Source organism: Nannobrachium achirus (genome assembly GCF_963921795.1).
Source record: "Nannobrachium achirus genome assembly, chromosome: 13".
NCBI classification, from domain to species: domain Eukaryota; kingdom Metazoa; phylum Chordata; class Actinopteri; order Myctophiformes; family Myctophidae; genus Nannobrachium; species Nannobrachium achirus.
Genome location: NC_137833.1, coordinates 55,880,658 through 55,907,369, shown reverse-complemented (window position 1 = coordinate 55,907,369; position 26,712 = coordinate 55,880,658). Strand labels below are relative to the sequence as shown.

Genomic DNA, 26,712 nt, shown 5'->3' with positions numbered 1-26,712 from the left:
CATCAGAACATTAAACAATGATTTCACTAATCGTTCACTCTCTCAGTGCAGACTGCAGAGAGGCCTGCAGAAACAGGAGGAGGGGAGGGGGGTGACTGTCTGTCTTTGTTTTGGTTCCTCATGTTTGTTTCCCCAATCCCTATTAAAATGCTCGACCAGCCTTGCCAGTCGCTACGAGTTGGACTAAAAGATGCATATACCAAACACATTTTTCAAAAGCAAAACTACTCCGCATCAAGGGGTTTATTAGGTAGGTCCTAAAAGTATGTCCTTATGAGCAGGGGAATTATTTGGGGTTAAAACTGAATCCGGTTTGATCTTTCCGGCCAAATTGTAGTCCTTGAGTACTACAGTACCAGAAAAGTGAAGGGATCCTAGACTACAGGAGGGGACAGTGTTTTATAGGAAGGTAAGGCAACTCCCTGGGTGCCAGAGCAGAACCTCTGTCCCAAGTCTTTCACATGGGCCTTTTAACGCCACCAGGAGGCTGATTTGTGCAAAACCGATTTTTGGACAGTACTCCTACAGATTTACACAGTATCTCTACAGTCATTAAACAAAAACGGTTCAGACTTTTCATATGCTGATTGGATAAGATTGGCTTCCAATCTTTGCAGGATTGGTCAGTTTTGAACAAAATGCCTCAACACAGCGTGCAACTTCCATGAAAACACACATTCCCACTATAACAGGCTGGTTTGTGTTTTTACCGATAACTCCACCGATCAGTGTAAAACGTTGTATGCACATTTCATTTTTCATATTCTATCTTGGTTGGCTAAAATTTACATCTAAAGCTTGGTCTGTTTTGAACAAAACCTTGCGCGCACATTTCCAACGAACATTCCTCACCAGTTTTCCACTTGCCATGTAAGTCAAGCTCCATGGCAAGTGTGTGTGTGTGTGTGTGTGTGTGTGTGTGTGTGTGTGTGTGTGTGTGTGTGTGTGTGTGTGTGTGTGTGTGTGTTGTTTGTGTGCAGTAGACATTAGGCATCAGTCCAACAAATTGGGGTGTGATGTTGCCACAGAAAGATTATATCTGACAAGTTATTTCCGAGAGCACTGTATAAAAGTGAACAGATAGAAGGCTGTCAGTGAGAACCTGGGGAATCCTTTCTGTCAGTCTCTCAAACCAAGGTAAGACTGCTGCTTTTACTTTACTGGAGTATTTCCAATTTTCTATATGTATACTTCTACATCTCAGAGGCAAAGATTTCACTCCACTGCAATTATTTGAAAACATCCTAATTAATTTGTAGATTTTAATTACAAAACAAGTATTTATCACTTTAGCCATTTACTGTATTGGCCATTTGAAAATAGCAATCTAAAAGCTCAGAATGCAGAACGCATCGTCGTGAGCTTGTAGATCGGCTATTTTCAAAAGGTTTGTATACATACTGAACTTGTGAAATGGGACATTCTGCATAATGAGTACATTTATTTTTGGCACATTAAGTATATTTTGATGCCATTACTTTTGTACTTTTATTCAACCGTGTTTATTCAAGCTCAGTCGGTAGAGCTCTTGCCTCTGGACCGCAAGGTCATGGGTTTGATCCTGGGCACCCACTCAGTGTATGGGTCCGGCATGTTGTGAACTAAGTACTGGTAGGTGTGGCGCTCAACCTCAGCAATTCGTCTCCCAGGGGTCTAGCGATTTCTAACGGGAACTGCTCCTGTGTTACCGGCTGAAACTAATAATAAGCCGCTCCCAAACCTACTTGTTGTAAATACCCGACTTTTACTTGCAACAGCGTTTTTCTACGTGTTGTCTTGATACGTACTTAAAAAAGATTATTCCACCTCTCTCTCCTAACCCTCTTTCTGTGTGTGTGTCGTGTGTGTGTGTGTGTGTGTGTGTGTGTGTGTGTGTGTGTGTGTGTGTGTGTGTGTGTGTGTGTGTGTGTGTGCGTGCGTGCGTGCGTGCGTGCGTGCGTGCGTGCGTGTGTGCGCGTGCATTTTGGTTAGGTGGAACCCAATAAGACCTGAGGCCAATTCTAAAACGCTTTATTCAAAAATAGCGCGACAGTCACACAAAGTCACATGCTATGATCTTGTATATCTGCTATTTTTGAATAGCTTAAAGTATAACATAATGGTTAAAGAGGCTAATTGACACCGTTGAGTGAACCTTTAAAGTGATAAAACAAAATAAAACAATAACTTGACAAGCACAGCTGATTAGATTACAATTATAATTATTAATAATTAATTAATGATGTGCAATTAATAACAATATTTGCACATCAAAACTCTTATTTCCAATGTTATATTTGTCAAAAGGTGGGTTATCGTGAAGACTACAATGTTTGAGAACAACTGCATTAAGTATTCTGAAATTGTGTCTAAACACTCTAATATTCGATAATAATACTTACTTACATTTATTTGATTTCGACTGCACACCAATCTCATTTATTAGTTATACAAAAATTAAACAAGGTATTGTTGAAATATTTGTCTAAACACATTTACAGTATTAATTACTTTGTTACTCTATCATGATTACATTATAATTATATTATAATTAATTATAATTATAAGAGATATTACTGTGACCTATATAGGCTGTGATGTTGTGATTTACATCCGTCCTTGGGTTTTGTGTGTGTGTGTGTGTGTGTGTGTGTGTGTGTGTGTGTGTGTGTGTGTGTGTGTGTGTGTGTGTGTGTGTGTGTGTGTGTGCGCGCGTGTGTGTGTGCGCGCGCATGTGTGTCTGGATAGCTCAATGTAAATGTTGCATGCCATTTCAATACCTAATGAATACCTAATGAAGCAGGGACCCCCACTATATTTTCAGAAAGCCCAAATAGACTGAATCAATATTTTAATACAGAAATGAAATATAAGTAATATAAGTGTGAATATAAATCATTGAACTTTAATAGCAGGGAGATTGATATACAATAACAACCCCCCCATGGGGAATAGAACTAATAGCAGAGCCCACTGGTGATGGGGTGGAGCGCTGTGAGCAACAGGGGTACCACCAGATCTTTGTGTGATATGATACTTTTTTACATGAACCACTGAAACCCAAGCATCCCTATTCTGAGGGGAACATTAGCAGATAATAGCAGATCTACAAGCTCACAGCAGATAATAGCAGATCTACAAGCTCACAATACCTCACGCTGCGAGGCGTTGTCAGCATGTGGCATGATGACATGGTGGTCATTTGAAACCACCCTCCTAGGCCTCGGGGTCCCGGACCCCTTGTTTGTGGTGGTTTTATATAACTGGAGTAACATTAGATCAGGGGTTCCCAAACTTTTTTGTCTCAGGGCACCCCATACATATTTCTTTTAATCCGAGGCACCCCTACATTATCATTTTCACTCCCAGCACCTTATATTTATAGCATATCGTCGTTGTCGGGTGGAAACCATGTATGTCCAAAACCGTTCTATAAAATGTACAAAATAGTGAAAACAGCAGATCTACAAGCACACAACGCCTCGCATCGCAAGACGTTGTGTGCTTGTAGATCAGCTGTTTTCACTAGTTTTGTGCGAGAGTCTTGTATGATGAAGCAGGACTTTGCTTTACCAAAAGACGTACACATTTGAAACTTGGAGATACGAGGTTTCTGCCCGACAGTGACGATATTAGTGATTACGTTGCGAGGAAAACGTTGAGATAGCCATTTTGGTCAGAACTGACTGGAAATAACTTCAAGTTTAAAATGATACTAAATATCTTTTCAAGTGTCCAAATAAATTCCAAATATTATCAAAGTATCTTGCGGCACCCCAGGGTGCCCCGTCACCCACTTTGAAAACCCCTGCATTAGATTGTCATTCTATTGCTCTCCTTCTGTGTCCCCCAGTGTGAACATGGTGACATACAAAGTGACCGTGACGACTGGTTGCCAGCTTTTCGCGGCCACCTTGAACCGCGTTTTCATCAAGCTGGTGGGAAGGAAGGGTGAGAGCGAGCGCACCCAGCTTGCCGACTGGCTCGCCATCATCAACAACCTATACAGTGTAAGTCTGACTTCTGTCTGAATTAAGTAAGGCAGGATACATGGGGAGTCGGACATTCTTTTTGAAATATATTGTATTTTTTCAGACCTCTGACTTCTCAGTGAATTGTCCCTTGAGCCTTGGCGAGCTGGTGCTGATAGAGCTGGACAAGCAGCCCCATCTCATGGTGAATGATCACTGGTTCCCCGCCCAGATTGAAGTCACATCTCCAGAAGGAGACGTGTACCACTTCCCCATCTACCGCTGGATCGACGATGAACAGAAACACCTCTTCAGGGAGGGTAAAGGTTAGTGAAGGTTACTGAAAATGACATTATGACATATTTGTTTAACTTCAACTTGAACCTTATTGTCAAATCATAGGTTTAATAAATGTGTAAAACAGTGGGTGGAATTATTGTTTGTACAGAATTCCATCATGTCTAGTTTTCAGGATAAGGGAGGAAGAATAGAGACAGAGCAGAGAACAAGAAAACCGGCCAGATATTAATCCTGACATGAGTGCAATGGGGCAGTTAAATGGCACATGCACACGCGCACGCGCACACACACACACACACACACACACACACACACACACACACACACACACACACACACACACACACACACACACACACACACACAGGCCTACTGTAGCTTATACTGCAGCAATAGAACATTAACAATATAAAATATATGATGATCTAAACAAACATGGGGCATGGTACAACTTGTACCGTCGTCTTTTGTGCAGCTTTCTAATTAATCGTTGCATGCAAAATAGTTTATTGTCGTGATTCCTCACAAGCAATTTGGCTTTGTGAGAGGCTTAACAGACGTTTATATAAGCACTTGAAATGTCTATGGATGAAATGCATGGGCAAAATACTTCCGGGTCCAGAGTGACGACGGGCAGGGCTTAAACTGCAATGTTCTAAACCTACATCAACACTAAATATCTGATTTGAATCTCTTCTTAAACTAGTTTCTTTTTCTTTCAGCTATGCTTTGCTTTGAGGACAAACTACCTTTGGCCAAACAATGCAGAGAAGTAGAACTGAAGCAGAGAAAGCAGGAATATCAGTGAGTCTGATGTTATGTAACTTTATTGGTTCTCAACATTGGGCCCATGGACCTCCAGGGGTCTAAATGGACGCTTACAGGTCTGTAACTCTGAGGGTGTACAATGTGTACACTCTCAGAGAGAGTTAAATGAACACAGATCAAAACGGGGTCATGCTCAAGCTCCCTCAGCCCTATGTTCCCTCAGCCCTATGTTCCCTCACTGAGGTTAAGGTTAGGGTTAGGGTTAGGGTTAGGTATAGTGGTTCACTATAGGCTAGTGGTTAACATTGAGGGAACATACATTAAAACAAGACACTGGCGAGGAGCTAACTTGCGCCATTTCTTCAGTGTGTTTAAAAATAATGTTCTAGAGGCGTAATCAAATATACAAAAAAAGTTAAACAAATATAGATACAACAATACTATACCAAAAAAGTTAAACAAATATATATATATATAACAATACTATTGCTGTTTACAGTATATGACATCCCCGATGACATCACAGACACATATATATATATATATATATATATATATATATATAGGTCCTTACCTGTTCCTCACCCGTTTGACCCATTCCTCTTCCCTTCTAATATATGACATCCTGATGACATCACTGATTACATCACTGGATATTAACTATTACATGACATCACTGATGACATCACTGATATCTTGTACATATAATATATAATTATATATACCTATAATATAATTATAATACCTTGTTGAAGTGACCATTTTGTAAAATGTTGCATGGTGTCCTGGAAATGAAAAAGGTTGAGAATCGCTATACAAGACTGTAGCTTCTAGCTTATCAGGTCAAGTTCTTCCAAGCCAGTTGATTGTTGGCTCTCCCTCCAGGTGGTCTAAATATGCAGAAGGCATTCCTCACTGCATGCTGGTGGATGATCCTGCTAATCTGCCCCAAGATGTGCAGTTCTCCTTCACCAAGACAATACAGTTTGCATGGACTGCATTTAAAAGGTGAATCATTTACCATTGACTATTGCGTGAGGAGACATTGTTAACGTTGCGTTACAAGAAGTATTATTAGGCTAGTACAATTTCAATGTAATAGGGATATTTCAATTTCAAACCATGTTTGGGCATTTTAACTTGGCCTATATAATGTACTTTGGCTTTTGTGAGACCCTCAGACAGTTTAAGTTGTTTGATTCAGTATTTAGATACCGGCATTTGATATTCATGTTATCAGACATACCACCCATTGTAACTTCAAGCTCCATTTTAACCATGATAGATTCATCGAAAACACCCAGCCTTGGTTCTGGTGACTCATACTACCCTCCTAATACTGTATGTGAGGGGACACAAACGCACAAATGCACCATTTGTCACACGCATGGTGAATCTCACAACCAGGGACCCATTGAAAACTTCACAACTTGACACTTGAAGGCCAGCCAGTTGAAACAGAAGCAGTTATCAGATTAAAGTTGAATGCATTTGGTTAGGTTTTTCTTTTATGTTTTAGTTGTGTTTCTCCTCTCCTATTTGTGCTTGTTTCCCTCCCCAGTGCGGTGGAGCTGAAACTGGAAGGTCTGCTCGGCCGAAAGGACAACTGGAAGAGCATTGACGAAATTCGATACAGTCACGATGTCACAAAATCTGACCTTTCAGGTTGGCTATTCCAGTGGTTCTCAAAGTGTGGTCTGGGGTCCCCCAGGGGTCCTTGAGGGGGTGTTAGGGGCAATAGCATTAGGTTAACCTCTTAAACCCCATATAGTTGAGTGGAGGCTCTATACCTGTGTATGTTCTCTTTTCTGTTATTGGGGGGAAAGCTTTCACTGAAAATAGCCAATCGACAAGAGTTTGTTGCTATTTTCTGCAAAATCTTTCCGCAGAATACGGATGCTTGGGTTAAAGTGGTTTAAAGAGGCGGTGCCATAGATTTGTACTTTTTCTGGTTTTCATGTGTCTATGAGGTTGACAGTACTTCATTAGACCCCCTGGTGTGGTTGTTATGAGCAATTATGTGTTATGTTTATATTTGGGTTTCTACCTGGAGGCTGCCACCTTGTGGGTCAAAAGTGCCGGTCCAAAAACACAGATACAATTACATCATAGAATCAACCCCTCTCCGTTTCCATTCACCCAACACTGTGGGTGTGGTTAACTTCAGCTGGGTCACCACCCACCATGACAACCAGGCATACTTAATGAACTGGTGTGTGTGGCCACATAAAAACCTAATTTTAACTCTTTCTGTACACTTTTTTGGAAAAAATCTTCCTCCTAGTATATAGCTGATAATCATGTTTTAGAGGGGGAAAAATCATGGCACCCCATCTTTAATAAAGCATGAAAATCAGTTCAACCTCTTTAACCCTACTGGATTTTCAGGCATTCAAACCTTGTCCTGTGTTGCACTGATATGAGTAATGGTCATCAAAGTATGGCCATTTGAGTTGTTAAAAACTGTTATAACACTGCTGTCTGCCAAGCAGAGATGCACCCAGGTCCACTGTCATACCTGTGCCACCTTGTCATCGGAGAGTTCAGAGAGTGTGTGGGTAAAGTTTCTAGGCAATCCAACAAACCGGAAATAGGAAGGAAAAATGGAGGTGGTAATTTATTTTTATGAAAGGCAGAGTAAATGGTGTGCCTGTGGCACCCAGCAGGGCAACACAGTGGTCCCTGGTTCATCTATTCTGATGGCAGACCCCTGACCAGTGTTGGTGCCAAATGTGGTGCAGATCAGAGCAACGATGGACGTCCACCCACCTGCCCAACTCTTTAGGAAATTTTAATATAAGATATACATCACCTATTTGAAAATAGCCAATCTACAGTCAATCTGCTATCAAAAACTCCTTGCGCTTTGTCTATGACCAGTGTTGAGAAATAAGCATAATATAGCATCAGACATAGTTCAGGCCAAAGACCCAGCCAGACCGGATCCAATTTCCCCGGCTCCATTTTAGGGTCGGTTCCAATTTAATTTGGCTCCGTTTCGGACCGTAGCCAATCACTCTCAGTGCCATTTCGTGCCGGGGCTCGTAAATCAGATTATTTTCTCAGGCCGTTCGGTTCGGTTCAAATATACTCAGTTCTCATGTACTGATGAGCTCAGTTCGGGGCCCTTCCCAGGTTGACAGAGGGAAGGTAGAGCCCAGGATTAATTAAGCATTGGCACTGGGTGAAAAATGGGTTACAAAATCGTGGGATACAAATTTTGAAAAAAAGACTTGAGATTCTTGTGAGAACACAAATAATAACAATTCACACAATTATGGTTGTATTGATTATAGTCCGGCTGCCAACTTGTTTTTTATGGCATAGGTATGATATTTGGTATATAGTTTTTTTTTTATTATTGGCCTAAAATGTTGTCAGTATACAGTCATGAATCCACCTGAGCATTGAGCATTTTTTCTTTTATAGGGGGTAGAAGTTTGGGCCCATCACTTACAGTACTATACACTATACTATAAAGGGAAACCCCCCCAAAAAATCTGCTTTAAAGGGATATTACACTTTCAAAAAACTTTTGGTCATTGTATGGTCTAATCAGGCTTGTATGAACACCCTGAACAGTTTTTAATTTGCTTCATTCAGTATTTAGATATTTGATGTAAATGTTACCAGCTCCAACACGCCCAGGCCCTCTCCACATACACACCCATTGTAACTTCAAACTCCATTTTAACCATGATAGATTCATTAAAAACACCCATTATTTTTTCTGGTGACTCATAATACCCTCCTAATACGTGAGCAGACCGTGTTTTTTCAATAACTTTTTTCATTTATTTTCAATAAAATATTATTGTATTTAATGTTTTCCATTTTCCCAAAGAATTATTAAAAATAAAAGAAAAAAGTTATTGAAAAAACACGGTCTGCTCACGTATTAGGAGGGTATTATGAGTCACCAGAAAAAATAATGGGTGTTTTTGATGAATCTATCATGGTTAAAATGGAGTTTGAAGTTACAATGGGTGTGTATGTGGAGAGGGCCTGGGCGTGTTGGAGCTGGTAACATTTACATCAAATATCTAAATACTGAATGAAGCAAATTAAAAACTGTTCAGGGTGTTCATACAAGCCTGATTAGACCATACAATGACCAAAAGTTTTTTGAAAGTGTAATATCCCTTTAAGTAGCATGTGAGGGGTCAAATTGGGGGTTTTTAATGATTCTGAATCCATTGCGAGCATTTGTTTAGCATGAAAAACATTCCTTGGCCTGAAAACAGTCACAGTTGTGTGGGGGCTGAGGTGGGGTATGAAATGTGGTATATAGTTTTTTTTTTATTAGCCTCAATGCTGACCACCCATAAATTTATTTTATGGGTGTAAAAGTGTGGGGCCCATTTACTTACTATACACTATTCTATAAAGGAAAGAAATACGCCCAAAAATCTGCTTTAAATAGCATGTGAGGGGTCAAACTAGGGGTTTTTAATTATACTGAATCAATTGCAAGCCTTTGTTTGGCATAAAAAAACATTCCTTGGCCGAAAAAAGCCACACAAAACTATGGTTTAGTGATGAGTCATCACTTTTCACAAATTACAGACATTGTAAGTGAATGGGCCCAAACTTTTACCCCCTATAAAAAGAATTGCTCAATGCTGACAGGTGGTCAGCAGGAGGTTTCACCAATGTATATATAGGGCAGGGCCTATAGACAATATTTTAGGCCAATAATAAAATAAAATAAAAGATATACCAAATATCATACCTATGCCATAAAAGAAAAACTAGTTGGTAGCCGGACTATTACATAGAAAGCAATAAACAGATTGCATAGGACATTTAAACTGCTTTGTGCTATAAAGATAAATAATTACAAAATGGATGCCACTTGGCTGAACAGTAACAGAAAGCAGAGTAAAGAAAACTCCATTTGTCTTGCAGAATACGTGCAGAAACACTGGAAAGAGGATGCTTTCTTCGGCTACCAGAACCTGAACGGCGTCAACCCCATGTTGATCCGCCGCTGTCTGTCAGCCCTGCCTGACAACTTCCCTGTGACCAATGACATGCTGAGCCTCCGTGGTGGGCGGAGCTTAGAAGAGGAAATGAGGGTGCTTTTTCTTTTTTTTTGTTCACTGCCAATAATATTTAACCAAACTACTAACCACTGCCAGCTTTCATTTTCCTTACCTTTTCAAGTAGTCTTTTCAAGTAGACTAGTGGAGGCTCTAAGCCCGAAAAATAAGCTGTTAACTTCAAGTCATGATGCAAAGGTCCCCTTTGGTATGGAAGTATGGCCCAATGGCCCTAAGGTACTTCCATACCAAAGGGGACCTTTACATCATGACTTGAAGTAAAATGTGTCTTAGAGCCTCCAAAAAAAAAAAATATGGTTACATAGTAGCATAGGGTCCTGCTACAAAAATGTGTTTTTCAAGCTCCCAAATCCATGAAACAAGTACTTTTGTTTGCACCTCCAACACAATCAAGTGTCGTTGATTCCCTTCCCTTATTCACATACTGTATAATGTCACTATTAGTGGGAGCGTGTGTGTCGCTGTTACTACATGTCATCTTTTTGACACCCGACTCTAACCCTCACCCTAACCCTAACCTCCGTGGAGTCGCTAACCCTCCGGTCGAAATGATGGTCGTTCGAAAGAGCGCGATTTTACCATTATTAGAGTTGCCCCTGCAGGTCAACCAGAGAAGACTATTTTTGTCAGACTTTATTCCATCCATCTTTCCCTTCCTAGATAGACGTTATTTTGCCGCACTACTCCTCACACGTTTTGGTGGCACACACTTGGGCCATATGTCAAATTGAATGGCTTCATCGGGAATCGATTACATTTTATATAGTTTAATTGATATATTAATTTATTGGTGAATGAATTTTTTCCATTGACTTTAATTAAACTTTTACCTTTCCCAAATATGGAGATGATTGACATCATAGATGTCTGACATCATAGACCACATGAGACAGTATGGCATTCCAAGATATGGCAACTGTGTGTGTGTGTGCGTGCGTGCGTGCGTGCGTGTGTGTGCGTAACAGTGTGTGTAACAGTGTGTGTAACAGTGTGTGTGTGTGTGTGTGTGTGTGTGTGTGTGTGTGTGTGTGTGTGTGTGTGTGTGTGTGTGTGTGTGTGTGTGTGTGTGTGTAAATGTAATACTTGTGACAGGACTATGCAACAGCAATCTGAAGCAATTTTATTTTTATTTAACCTTTATTTAACCAGTAAAAAACATTGAGACATGATCTCTTTTTCAAGAATGAACTGGCCAAGAGGCAGAAATAAAAATTACACTAGCTTAGCTACACATACAAGCAACAGCAAAGATAAAACATCCATGATACATCACAAATACCTATTCTCAGGTGATACTATAAATAGTATAAAAACTAGTTTACAACATTTCGGGTGATAATGCACAAACAAATAATATGCAACCTATCACAAAAAAGGAGAAGAAAACACATAATGAGAGAATCTAATAAACATCAGGGCATGTGCAAGTGTTTATGTATCTATCCAAGGTGATTCTTTTAAAGCTTCTCAGCGGAATTAGCACTGCCAATTTGAGGCTAGTCTGAAGGTCATTCCACGACCATGGACCAAAGAAAGCAAGACATTTTTTGCCTCCCTCAGATGTGCGTACAGGTACTGTACAACGTAGCCAGGCATTTGATCTGAGGTTTAACCCATTTTTAACCAATGCCAATTTGGAGGAGATGTAAGAGGGGAGCTCACCAAGTATCGCTTTATAGACAAAATTATTCCAATGCTGTAACCTGCGAGATGACAGAGAAGACCAGTCAACTGCAGCATACAACAGGCAATGGTGAGTCCTAAAAGGCAAGTTAGTAATAAATCTCACCGCTGCATGATACAGGGGATCCAGTTTGGCCAATGTGGTGGTACATGCAAACCTGTAAATGGTATCCCCATAATCAAGTTGGGACAAGAACAGACCAGTGACCAATCGTTTGCGAGAGGAACGGGCAAAACAGGCCTTCAGTCTATAGAAAAAACTTAAGGTAAATTTCAGCTTCTTGCCCAGAGCATCAATATGAAATTTAAAGTTTAGGTGATTGTCCAACCAGAAACCAAGATATTTATAGCGCTCCACCCACTCTATAGTGGTACCATCTAGAGTAGAGATGATTAAAGATGTTGGATGCGCTTTTGGGGTGAACAACATTGCCTTTGTTTTGTTCCCGTTTAACAACAATTTGATTCTTCTCAATTCATGCTGCAAAGCGATGAAATCAGAAGACAAGTTATTTACAGCCAAATCAAGCGTGGGCGCACAGGTGTACAGAACCGTGTCATCCGCGTACATATGGTACCTAGAGTACTTTGATTTACTGCAAATGTTATTAATATATAAAAGAAAGAGTAAGGGACCCAATATAGAGCCCTGGGGGACTCCCTTCTCCAGAGCAACTTTATCCGACACTATGTCACCCAGTTTCACACATTGAGTGCGACCTAACAAGTAACTGGAGAACCAACCAATAGCATTTTGGCCCATACCAATGTTGGACAGCGTCTTAAGCAATATGGGCAAATCCACAGTGTCGAAAGCTTTAGCTAGATCTATAAACAACGCTGCACATACATAAGACTTTTCCCAGGCTGCCTTAATATCATCTAGGACAGTAAGACAAGCCGTGACAGTACTATGCTTGGCTCTAAACCCAGACTGCATAGTATTAAGGATCTTATGGTGGTCAAGAAAAGTATTTACTTGGACTGATACCTGAGCTTCCAGGATTTTTGCTAAGGCAGAGAGATTAGAAATTGGCCTATAATTGTTGACATCAAGGGGATCACCTGCCTTAAGAAGGGGGGAAACATGAGCTTGCTTCCACACCAAAGGAATACTCTGAGAAGTCAATGACAGATTAAAAATGTCAGTTATAGGTTGGGCTAATACTACTGCAGCTAATCTCAGGAGATATGGGTCAAGGCCATCAGGTCCCGGGGCCTTTTTTGGGTCCAGAGAGGACAGCGAATGAAGAACATCAGTCATAAGAATAGGAGAAAAATCAAAATTTACCAGACCATCAGGTGGTGAAAATGCCTCCTCATGTGCACCTTGCAGAGAGGAGGAAGCATTTTCTACATCAAATAAATGCCCAGCCTTTTTAAAATGATCATTGAAAGCATTCGAAATCAGTTTTGTGTCACAAATAACAGCATCACCAACCCGAAGCTTTGGCGGGGGACCAGCAGCTCCCCTCTGCTGGAGGGATTTAACTGCTTTCCAGAAGTTTACTCCAGACGTGTCAGAAGTTAGAGATAAATAATACTGTGCCTTCAACTTTTTAGTGAGAGCAGTACACTTATTTCTGAGAATGCGAAAAAGAAGCCAATCATTTAGGGACTTGGACTTTCTAGCAAGAGCCCATTTCCTATTTCTATCATGAATCAGATCAGCTAAATCCCTAGTGAACCAGGGATTAGACCTGTTCTTAATTCTGACCTTCTTTAGGGGAGCGTGTTTGTTAACCAACGAGAGGAAGTGGTCGAGGAAGAAACGGAAAGCATCCTCCGCAGACGGTATAAGTGGGATACGGAACCAATCGACTGATGATAAATCATGCAAAAAAGCTTGTTCATCAAATTGTCGAAAACAACGTCTGGTTATAATTAAACCTTTTGATTTGGGCATCTTTGTGCTCCTGATGCAGGCAATAGCACAATGATCGCTCAAATCATTTGCAAACACACCCACTGAGATATATTTGTGAACAGCATTTGTCAAAATAATATCAATCAGAGTGTCACTGGCAGGTCTAGTGGGGCTGTTAATAATCTGGGTTAAATTTAGGGAATCACATTTCTGTTTAAAGCAAGAAGAAGTCTCACTATCCCAGTCCCAGTTCAGATCTCCCAAAAGTATCAATTCAGTATGAGTATATTTAGCAATTAAATCAGTAAGGTTTCCCAGAGTTTCGATTTTAGCTGAGGGAGGCCTGTAGCAGCATATAATAGTAAGCGGTGCATTTACCACCACTATCTGGACTGCCAGGAATTCAAACTGTCTTGGGATAGAAACAGAATGTAGAACAGACCCTTGAAACCTATTTGAGATGTAGAGAGCAACACCCCCACATCTACCTTTCCGATCAGTTCTAAATAGATTAAAACCAGGAATCTGCAAATTATCTGGTGTGGTGGGTTTCAGCCACGTCTCCGATATAGCAACAACATCAGGTTTAGCTGTCTCAAACCAAGTACTAAGCTTATCAAGTTTGGGCACCATACTCCTAGCATTAAAGTGCAGGAACCCCAGACCATTTCTGCAGCTGAAATCATAAGGAGTAGATACAACAGGAAGAGGAGTAGACAGGAGGTTTTCTGGGCTTGAGACCGGGCCAGGATTTAGTTGAACATTTCCTGAGATGAACAACATCAATAAAATCATAAGCCTAGATATCACCCTTTTAAGCATTCGAGTTGACCCATGAAAGTTAGAAGAGGGTGCGTCCTTTAGTCCCTTACACAGGGGACCAAATGCTATATTCTCCAAAAGAATTAAAGCATACGGGAGGATTCGTTTCAAACAGTCAGGTTGTTGTGGGCCCTGCGGCTTGAAGTCCATCCACAGTGCAGACGTAGCACGACCAGAAGCATCGGAGTGATACATGTTTTGGCTCAGTGAAGGCACCTCTCCATTGAGGCGTTTAGAAAAAGATAAACAACCCAATAACAGCCATACAACACATGAAGCCTTGGTCAACATGATTGACACACAGATATACTGGGCAAAGAAATAAAAGTAAAAATTGATTAAACAAAAACAAACAAAAACAAAAAACAAAGTTACTAGTTACCCTTTTGTCCTCCGGCTATCGCACCGCAATGCCGCGACCGGAGCGAAGAGGAGCAAGCAGCGAATAGAGTGTCCCAATGCGGCTCGAAACGGTGGACCGTGATCAGTACAGTCATTAGAAAGCAGACTGTTGAAAGTGGCGATTCCGCAGAGCAGGCGAGTTAGCGTGCCAGCCAACCAAACATGCTATCGTGAGGATAGTGTTCCCCTCGCCGAGTCGACGGTACCCTCCGTCCCAGATACAAAACAATACAAACACTGTTGATGTTTCCAACAGAATGGCAACATCTTCCTGCTTGACTACAAGCTTTTGCATGGAGTGAAAGCAAACGTCATTGACGAGAAGCAGCAACACCTGGCAGCTCCACTGGTGCTGCTGCATTCAACACCGGACCACAAACTGATGCCCGTTGCCATCCAGGTGAGAACAAGCTTCCAAACTGGGGAAAAAAAGAATATATATATATATATATATATATATATATATATATATATATATATATATATATATATATATATATATATATAACTAAACTAAAAAACGGGTCTATAGGGTGTGCCAAATGTAGTTCTAAGAGCGGCCATTTCTTGGGTCAACACAGCCTTACACAGGTGTTTTGATTGGAGTAAAGCATTAGTTCTATGCAATCAAACAATTGAAACACCTGTGTTTTTACCCAGAAGATGGCCGCTATTAGGACTACAATGACGTAGCCGCTGGCACACACTATATGAACAGCAGCTGCTGTACTGGAAAGAAAATGGGGAATTTATGGAGCACGTTTTCTACTATGTGAGGCCAAATCGTTAAGCAAAGAGACGTCGGCGACGCGGTCCCACCTCTTTCACTGAACGCTTTGGTTCCCATGGCGACGTGTCTATGGAGCAGACGTTTTAGGCACAACGTGGAAAGGGACCTTCTGGCGTAGTACAGACGGCTGCTACGGCAGCAGGTTGATCTATCGAGCGCTGATAATTTCCAGTTGCCGTTGTCATCTGCTGTCGCCATACTAAGCTTACTAAGCTTAAATAGCCTATTGTGCCTCCTTCACAGGTGTTACCAATGATATTAATGAAGGTATGTAGCACACTGGTTCTCTCTTTACAGTCTTCAATATTACCATTGGTAACACCAACTCAAGGTTTCAAAAGGGGCTTCCACAAACCAATGTGTGACGCCACAGGGAGCGTAGCATTATTCCGACAGACGACGTTCCATTAGTCCGATGCTGGTGAATGTTAACCTGGTGAAAGCTGCATACCTAAACCTAACCCTAACCTTACTAAAACTATGCCTAAACCAAACCCTAAAACCTAACCCGAACCCTTAGTCGGACATATGGGACATAAAAATATCGAGGTTCCATTATGTAACTTCATCACCACATATTTGTGTTCTGTGTGGAGATGCTCACAAACAGTAATTTAAATTAATTAAATAACAGGAACTCTACTCCTCACATACACAAAGTAGCATTCCTCCATTTTACAGATGCCAGGAAATTAAGTTTGGCTTGTTTATCAAGGATTTGAACCAAATGTAATTTAATTTGATTAATTTAGTTGTGACCGATGGTCGCAGTATACCATGAGAAATGTCGCAGCTTGTCTCCGTCTGTCTGTCTGTGTCAGTCAGTCCGTCTGTCCGTAAGTACACATTTTTACAGTCTATTGGTTCCCTTGTCACTGTGACATCACTCTGACATCATGCTCTGATGTCATCACTGATGTCAGGGGAACCACTCTTAACAGAATGGGTTTGCCGCTCTGACATCACACTCTGGCTTCATGTCTCTGGCTTCTTTTATGCCCATATATTTTATGCCCATACAGTATAGTCGACAATGTGATGTCAGAACATGCCCATATATGGGCATTCTCAGATCACACTTGCAAATTAATTACATCCTTGTCCGTTTTATGCCCATATATGGAGATCACTTTCCCAGTGTCATCAATATTAAGGGCATATCTGGGAATGCCCATATATGGACACAACCAGATCACACTTGCAGATTAATTACATCCATGTCCATTCTATGCCCACATATGGAGATCCCTGTCCCAGTGTCATCAATATTAAAGGAGTAGTTCACCCCCATAATAACATTTTTTCTATTGATTACTCATTCCATGGAGACTTGAGTTCAATCATTTTCTATTTTATTTGTCGCATTCCTAAGACAAAAATGTTATTATAGTCCATTTTCCCCCATTGATTCTGGATGGGGACCGCATTCTGGTCCCCATCCGGAAACGATGGGGGTACATTTATTGTAATCTAATTATTGCCTTAGGAATGCGACAAATACAATATATATAGCAGGAAACCGATGGATTGTGCAGTCCAAGTAGGGAATGAGGCTTTACTCCAGGTGAAGGAGTTTAAGTATCTCGGGGTCTTGTTCATGAATGAGAGAAAGGGGAAGACGGAGAAAGAGATCAGCCGGAGAATCGAAGCAGCAGGAGCGGTATTGCAGTCGCTAAATCGCATTGTGGTGAAGAAAAAAGAGTTGAGCCTGAAGGCAAAGCTCTCTGTCTACCGAGCAATCTTCGTTCCTACTCTCACCTATGGTCATGCAGTGATGTCATTATGTGCGCATCCCTCATCAAAAACTCATTCAAGTCGTCCAGGGACTCATTCATGTCATGGTCCTGGGGTCCCGGGGATGCGCCTCCATTGGAGTCCATGTTAAAATAATTTACCGGGTCGCGGTAAAAGAACAATTTTAAAATTCCACAGACACCACCCTTGTTCATGGGTGAAAGCATCCTACTTTACCCTACGTTAACACAAATAAAATCCACGTAGAAAGTCTTAAACAGGCGATAGAAACGTCAATGTTTTGATTCCACCAACGTCCGACGCCATTTTGCGCGCCCGAATTCATTAGGGGCACATGTTTTAGTAGTTTTAGTAGTTCTAAGTTAAAACATTAGCCAAATTGTAAAATAAATATAAGAAATATAGGCAAACATTTTGAAAATAGCCAATCTACAAGCTCACAGCGCTCGAAAACATTGTATTGAGGACTCATAAAACTTTTCTGGGACCCATTTGAATGACCACCTGTGGGTCCCGGGACCCATTACATTGAAAACCTAGTAACATCACTGGTCATGAAGTGTGGGTCATGATCGAAAGTATAAGGTTGCGGGTGCAAGCGGCCGAAATGGGTTTCCTCAGACGGGTGGCTGGTATCTCCCTTAGAGATAGGGTGAGAAGTTCAATCACCCGAGAGAGACTTGGAGTAGAACCGCTGCTCCTACACTTGGAAAGGAGTCAGCTTAGGTGGTTCGGGCATCTAGTACGGATGCCCCCCGAGCGCCTTCCTAGGAAGGTCCTCGTTGCGCGTCCCACTGGGAGGAGACCCCGTGGCAGACCAAAGACCAGATGGAGGGACTATATCTCCAAACTGGCTTGGGAACGCCTCTGTATACTCCCTGAGGGAGTGGAGGAAGTTGCTCAGGATAAGGAAATCTGGAGGTCTCAGTTGGAACTGTTACCACGCGACCCGATTCCGGATAAGCGGTTGAAGATGGATGGATGGATGGATATATTAGGGCTGGGATGCGATAAAAAAAATAATCAAATTAATTACAGGCTTTGCCAATATCTGGGAATGCCCATATTTGGTAATGCCCATATATGGGCATGTTCTGCCAAGAGATTGGGTAACTGGTCCATTATACATCACTGTCCAGAACGGGCGAGGTCACATGTCGCCCTGAGTCGTCTTACTAGTTTAGTAGTAAAATGTGACAGTGCCTCATGTTGTTCCTTACAGCTGAAGCAGCAGCCATCAAAGGACAATCCCATCTTCTTGCCCAGTGACTGCGAGCATGACTGGCTGCTGGCCAAGATCTATGTAAGAGGTGCCGCATTCAGTGAACACGAGCTCTGCACGCACCTGCTGCGCACTCACCTGCTGGCCGAGGTCTTTGCAGTGTCACTGCTAAGGAATGTCCCCATGGTCCATCCTCTGTACAAGGTAACTGTCACCATCACTGCTGCATCATGTCTCTCCACGGTTCATCCTCTGTACATCCAGTTTACAGTCTAGTCGGCAATCGGCATCCTGGCCAACTCGGGAACGATGTAAATAGGGGATGAATGTCCCGCCCTTTAATGCAAACCCCATTATACCTGTTGTCATAGGATCCATTTTGACGATCTGTTTGCCTGTGTCCATATAATGCCCATATACGGAGATATTGGTATCTGTCTGTCTGTGTCCATTATGCCCGTATATGGAGATCTCTGTATCTGTCTGTCTGTGTCCCTTTATGCCCATTATAGAGATCTCTGTATCTGTCTGTCTGTGTCCCTTTATGCCAATTATAGAGATCTCTGTATCTGTCTGTCTGTGTCCCTTTATGCCCATTATAGAGATCTCTTCTACTTAAGGTAATCAAAAAAGTCAACCAACGAATTTGTTTCTTGCAGAGGTTTGCCCCGCTGATCAATAGCAAAACACGAAAGACTCTAGGAGGTGCACTTATTCTGCCCCTCATTGACTATGGAATCCTCGTATGGTATCGCGATGCCCCAGTTGCCTTAAAGCTCCAAACAGCCCTGATTAGGGTCCTGCTTGGCCTTCCTTCTCGGGGCCACTTCACCGCTTATCACTACATAAGCGTGGGGTGGCTCACGGTAGATGACAGAGTACAGCATCTTGCAATGGGCTGGTGTACATGATACACTACACCACCAAGATACCCTGTACACATGCGGTTTTATTCCTTTTCAAAAAACCTGGGGGTAGCCGGGGAGGTTCCATTCATTCCCTAAGGGTCCGTTCACACAGTTAGGTGATATAAATTATCCAAACATTATCAGAACCTTAACTTATCAGAACCTAATCCAAACCTTATCCAAATAAGAATACACTTCCCACAATGCTTTGCGCTAAGTGGGCAGTGTCACTGCAGACCAGAGGCTCTGAAGCAGACTACAGGTGTGACCCCGCCCGCGGCTCCCAACAAGGTTTTAACTCTTCTCAAAAACCTTGGGGGAGGCGGTTCCATTCAATTAATTCCCTATGGAGGTCACATGTTTTGATAAAGGAAGCTTCCCTTAAGCTCTCCTTAAGGCTGGTTTTAAGGAAAAAACCAGCCATTCCCAAGCTGCTGGGAATAGCCTTGATGAAACAAAGGGGCAGGGTTCAACCGCCAACCAATAGGACAGAATGGGCCGTGCTGGAATGCCACAGGGCGGGGTAACACCTGTAGTCTGCTTCAGAGCCTCTGGCCTGCCTGACACTGCCCACTTCACACATAGCATTGTGGGAAGTGTATTCTTATTTGGATAAGGTTTGGATATGGTTCTGATAAGGTAAGGTTCTGATAAGGTGTTGATAAATGATATCTTTTAACTGTCTGAACGCAGCCCCAGAGTTTTAATGAATGTAATGTATAATTATGTGCAGAATGCAATTTTCTGCATTTAACTAGATGATACAGTTATCATATGACTCCCCACCAGCTCCTGATTCCTCACACCCGTTACACTCTGCACATCAACAGCCTGGCCCGAGATCAACTGATTGGAAAAGAGAATGGAGTTTTCCATAAGGTAGGAAGCACTGACTAAAGGTCTTTGCACGAATATCCGAGCGAATTTCGGAGCACGTAAATAAAAAAAATCGACCTCATGTTATGTCAATCACGTTTGCACACTGCCGTCCGTTTCATATATATTTTCAGACCAGGGTTGATTTTTTTTTCAGATTTTCTCAACTGTCGCCACTGGGTCCCCTGCTCTCTCTCTCTCTCTTCTTGGCCTGAAAAATGTTTTTCTTTTACGGAATGAAAAGGCAGCAGTGTGCAAACAGCTTAACAGTTTGTAAAATGCTGAAAATACATTGATCTCTTTCACCCTTAACCAATAAGGCAGAGGTCTCACAGCATTATTCTTTCTCTTGAAAATCCTAAGGGAACCTTAGATCATGTCAACTGTGTTCCAGAAATAAACAACTCAATTGGCGTACTAATACAAATACAAATACACAGCACAACTAACTAACTAACTAATAATAAAGTAGCCTACTAATTTATCCACAGGGTAAGAATTATTATTACGTGTGCCTGCCATGTACAGTATACATACATGGCAAAACACTTATTGTAATGCAAGTTCTTTATTTATTGTTCCCGCAATGTTCGCCACTATATTGTGCCTGCACAGTTTATGTACATCACCCCCGCAATCAAAATGTGCGGCTCTGCCCGGGAATGGTGTGCCATTTATTTTCTTGCCGGTACACGTTACCATGGTCGCATAATATGCAAAAAACTGAAACTTTGGCACCACATTACTCTGCCATACTGGAGTGCATCTCTCCTTTCCGACATGTCTCCATTCCGACACTAACCCTATCTCTTACCCCAACCTTAACCTTAACCTCTATGGAAGTGTTGCCACTCCGACAATAAGAAATCACTGTCGGAGTGGAGACATGTCGGAATGGAGAGTGCCCCCCGCCATACACACTAAAAACTCATGGGTCATTTCTTGACCCAAATCATGGGTCATTTGTGTTAGGTCAAATTTCGGGGTCATTTCTCAGAGCCACAACCCTTCCTTGAGTTATTGGGATATTATTTTGACCCAATTCCAGGGTTGTTCGAGTTAGGTCATATTTATCTGGGGGTGACCCGTTTTGGGGGTTAGTGGTAACCCATATACTTGGGTCAGTGGTCTAGCTTTGGGCCAATCAGGGGACAGGCACCATAAACCTGTTTGCAAAGCATGCTGGGAAAAGCATTTGTCTAGGTTTCCAGAGACATTTTCTAAGCTTTTGGGAGCTAAAAATTATAAATATGTCATATCCATGTGTCTGTCTCGGCAAGCTGACTGTCATATGTCTGAATTTGATTTGTCAGTATTTGAGCCTAAACCCTAACCGTAAGTGCTTGGCTGCTAGCTTAGGGTTGAGCTCCCTCCCCTAGCTGGTCTGAAAGAGAAGAACTCATGGTAATTTTGAGATTATTTTGTTGATCTTCTCTAAACTATTCTGATTATAGTATTATCATCATTGTTGCATATATATTTAATTATGCACTATTATGTTGATATTACTAAACTTTGAACAAATCATCTGAGAAGAAACCCTGAAACATTTCTGATATTATGTTAATGTCAGATAATATTGGCATTATCATTCACCAGACCATGCATATGTAGGTTGTATTCATTTAGCCCACTCAACCCAAAACTTGGGTCATATTGACTACAATCTTGGGTCATTTTAAACACATAATTTGGTTATTTATTTGACCCAAATTATGGGTCAACATTCATAACCAAATTTCTTGCGTTAAAATAACCAAACTGGGCATCGGTCCCTATTTGACCCGTGAGTTGGATCAAAAATAACCCAAGTTGAGTTGTTTTTGACCCAGCAGTTTTTAGAGTGTACTGAAACATAGAAACTTTTACATGAAACAGCACAGGAGAACGGGGACTTTATCGCGGTTCCTCAGAGTTCAAAGTTTGGGTGCTTTAAGCAAAAACTAAAAGTCACAAACCTAAATGAACCGAGTGGTTTAACACAGTTCTTAAATGACAAAATCTAAGATTGCTCTATGGGATTTGCAAGAGAGAGGGGGAAAAAAGTATGAGTTTGAGTGTGATTGTGAGTTTTCTTTTTCTTTCTTTTTTATGTTGAAGTGGGGACGCTCACGCTGTTTCATTTTCTATATTTATGTACTTTAAGTAGGCCTACATGGAGAGAGTGACAAATTAAGTGATTATTGATTCTTGATATCTGTGAATTTCTTCCAGTATGCAGCTTCAGGTGGAGATGCCTTACTGTCAATCCTGAAGAGAGCCACCTCCTCATTGACCTACAGCTCTCTGTGTTTACCCGAGGACATCAGTGACCGTGGCATGGAGTCTGTACCAGGATACTACTACAGGGATGATGGAATCAAACTGTGGGACATCATTCACAGGTAGGAACACCTGTACTATAATGTGCATGGATATCACGCCACTCTGGAGTAGAGCCCAACCGATACCATTTTTTCCGACCGATACCGATATCCGATGTTGGAGAGTGCTAGAGCACCGATACCGATACCGATACCGATGTTTTGTAAAAATCATTTTTTATTCATTTAAGATCATTTAATTGACTGCTCGCCCCTCGGATAAATGGTCAGATTATTGCTTTTTTTGTGCTTTTCATGTCAAACTTTGAGTTTGGTCGCAGTTATCAATTTCTTTTGCTTGTTGGATAATAATACTCTTTTAATTTGGGGGTTCTGCTGTGTTTTGCCTCGTTTATGAATTAATATGTGTCTTTTATCCACTCTGCTGGATAATTCTGGTATTGCCCACACATGGGCCTATATAACTCAAGGTTTCATGCTCTATCCGCAGACAAGTTACAGACAATTTATATATCGGATATCGGTGGAATAATTCACCAATACCGATACCGATAGCTCCAAAACGACCGATATATCAAATTGACCGATATATCGGTCGGGCTCTACTCTGGAGAACCCCCTGAGTGAGAAATGTCAAATGTTAAAGATACAGCCAGTGATTTTCCAAAGTTACTCACCCAATCAGAATCAAGCAATGGGACCATATAATAGCACCTGTCGTGTTGTGTTGTTTTGTGTTGTGTTGTGTTGTGTTGTGTTGTGTTGTGTTGTGTTGGGCAGGTTTGTTAAGGGGATCCTCGGCTACTACTACAAGACTGATTATGACGTCCTAAGGGACAGTGAGCTGCAGAAGTGGATCCAGGAGATCTTTAAGTATGGGTTCCTTCTCCAAGCAAGTACAGGTACGCTTGGGGACGGTGCACACAGAGCATTTTCTAAGCTGCCATAGCCAATCTTCTATATGCATCTCTATGTTAAAGATGCGCACCGGCATTACACTTCGATACACTCCCTGGTCGTAGACAAAGTTTTTTTTTTTTTTTTTTAAATAGATACAATTATTATTATTAAAAACATACAAAACAAGTATAAAACTGTTCTGTAGTTTCACTCCACAGATTGAGATACAGAACATTTTTTTATGTTGTTTGAGCAACTTGAGCGTTTAAATTGAACTGTTGTAGTTGTAGCCCCCCCTCTCCATCAGAGAACATGGCCACATTACCTGTTTCCAGGGAGTTGAATATTCCTTGCTTTATACATTATTAGGGCAGTTTTAATGATATCCAAAATAACTGATGTACAAGCTTGCAGAGTGGAACAAAGTGCCGTGCTGTGACCTTTGTGTGTATCCAAAATTACTTGGATGCGCTCACCGTTTTAATGGGTTATTTCCTTTGTTACCGCAGAGAAATAATAAACCAAACACACAATTCTGAACGCTTTGTTCGATTTGTATATGATTCTGGTTTGGTATGTAGCGATGAACACGTCAGCAGTCTGTGCACGGGTATTGTTTTCATCTGTATTATGCTTCTACCATAATTATCATTTCACCGACAACTGTTTTCTTCCATGTGTTTTGTCCACACTCAGGAGTGCCTCAAGGTTTCGACAAAGTGACTGAGTTGGTGAAGTTTGTCACCATGGTGATCTTCACCTGCTCTGCCCAGCATTCTGCCGTCAACTCTGGACAGGTGTGGCCACACAACACACACACACGCACGCGCGCGCGCACGCACGCACGCACGCACGCACACACACACACACACACACACACACACACACACACACACACACACACACACACACACACACACACACACACACACACAATGTGTGTGTAATATCTTCATATGTTTCTGTTATTATAGTATGACTATGGTGGCTGGATGCCCAACGCTCCCATCACGTTGCAACGTCCTCCTCCCACCACCAAGGGGAGCTCAACTAAGAGCACCATCCTACAATCCCTTCCTGGTGTCAGCACTACGGCCCATGGCATGTCCACCATGTGGCTGCTCAGCAAACAGTCCTTTGACTTTGTAAGTGTCCCTTCCTTTTATCAAAAGCCATCTTATGCATAGTTGTGTGCCAGTGTTGCAGTTCAGAAATACCAGTAAGACGCCTAAGGGGGCGGGCGACAAGCAACCTCGCCGCCATGACTTGGCCATCTGGCCAGTGATGTATATCAGACCAGTCTCCATATATGGAGATCCATGTACTCACTGTATAAGGAGATATGCTGTGAAACACGCATGCTTACTCAGTTATTATGTGAATGTCTATGAGATCTGACATCATACATACAATCCCTTTTATGCCCATATATGGAGATCCATGTATGTAGAACCAGTCACACATATATGGCCATCTGTCTTGGCCATATATGGATTCTGTTAGTGTGGTATGTGGCCAATGTGGCATTCCCATATGAAGTCTTGTTATATATGGGCTAATATTGATGACATCAGGGATCTCCCTATATGGGCATAAAAGGGATTTTGTCAGAGTTCCCCTAATATCACAGTGATATCAGGGGACATAATGGCAGACCCCAGAGCAGTGTTTGTGCCAAGTTTTGTGCGGGTCATTTTAATTTAGGATTAATCACTTAAAACCTATACTTTACAAACCTCCCATATCAGGGAATGCCACATATGGACATATTGTGTCAGTCTCAAGTGGTCAATGACAAACATCTATGATGTCATACGTCACGTCAGTCATCTCCATATTTGGGAAATATGGCCACATTTTGTTCAACCCATTTAGGCCTAGAATTATACAATGCTTTAACCAGTGAAAAATAGCAGATATACAAGCTTGCAGATCTGCTATCTTTGAAAAAGTCGTGAAAACGTGTGCAAATCTTTGAATATATGTATTTTCAAAGCAAACGTTTGTAACTCAAATTTTGCTTCTGGGGGGTCCCTGGAACTAGATATTTTGAGATATAAATATCATTTTGGGGGTCCTTCACATGAAAACGTTTGAGAACCACTGGCATAGCAGTCTCTCAAGAACAGAATAACTGAGCTCCAGTTAAGTGAAAAGGACCTTTTCTTTGATGATAGCGAGCCAGATTGCTGACACATAGAAACATAGGATTTCCCAAAAAATCTTAGAAGGATTCAAAAGACACTTATAGAATCGGGTCAAAATTCTAATTTAAAAAAAATAGCAGATCTACAAGCTTGCAGCGCGGCACTCGGTGCCGCGCCGTGAGCTTGTATATCTGCTGTTTTTTTTTTATATATTTAAAGCATAAATATTGCGTAATAATGTGTTCAGGCCAATAACCAACCAGGTCTGTGCATGTTTAGGGCGTCTTACTGGTCATGTTTCTATTTCCTCAGGTTCCTCTTGGCCATTACCCAGATGAGCATTTCTGTGAGGAGACTCCACGTAGGCTCATGGAACGTTTCAAAGCAGAGCTCGACAGCTTCAGTCATGATGTCAAGGGCAGAAACCGGAAGCTGGAAGTCCCATACACATACATGGACCCAAAGGTGGTGGCAAATAGTGTTTCCCTATGAGTTTGATTTACTTTTATACTCAGGAAGTCAGTTCCAGAGGCGTAATTTGACCAATATCTAGGGTGTTGCAAGGAATGGAGTTTTGTGGTTTTATCTGGTTTTGGGTGTTTTTTATTACAGTTTCGGGTGTTTATTCCCCACACAACAGTCTAACAAGGAGCTGCAGATAGCTGTATAGTTACTATTTAGCAGGCAGCGAAACACACACGCACGCACGCACGCACGCACGCACGCACGCACACACACACACACACACACACACACACACACACACACACACACACACACACACACACACACACACACACACACACACACACACACACACACACACACACACACACACACACTTTAAAAGGGATAATGCTTTATGGGCGTTTTTTTTATATATGTAGGTACATTTTTTTTTGTTGATTCTACTGTATGCACTGCCCTGACCGCAA

At 41.6% G+C, this 26,712-nt stretch overlaps 1 protein-coding gene across 1 annotated transcript; it reads left to right on the top strand.

Annotated features, from left to right (window-relative positions):
• Positions 1-1,549: 1,549 nt before the first annotated feature.
• Positions 1,550-26,269, top strand: LOC308297453 (arachidonate 12-lipoxygenase, 12R-type-like; the record flags this gene model as incomplete). Its single annotated transcript, XM_080740859.1, has 14 exons — positions 1,550-1,578; positions 3,833-3,989; positions 4,075-4,270; positions 4,973-5,054; positions 6,580-6,683; positions 9,927-10,096; positions 15,112-15,255; positions 18,623-18,826; positions 20,320-20,409; positions 22,621-22,790; positions 23,511-23,632; positions 24,327-24,427; positions 24,605-24,775; positions 26,090-26,269. The coding sequence occupies 14 exons, from the start codon at positions 1,550-1,552 to the stop codon at positions 26,267-26,269; spliced, it is 1,920 nt and encodes a 639-aa protein (XP_080596985.1).
• Positions 26,270-26,712: the final 443 nt, after the last annotated feature.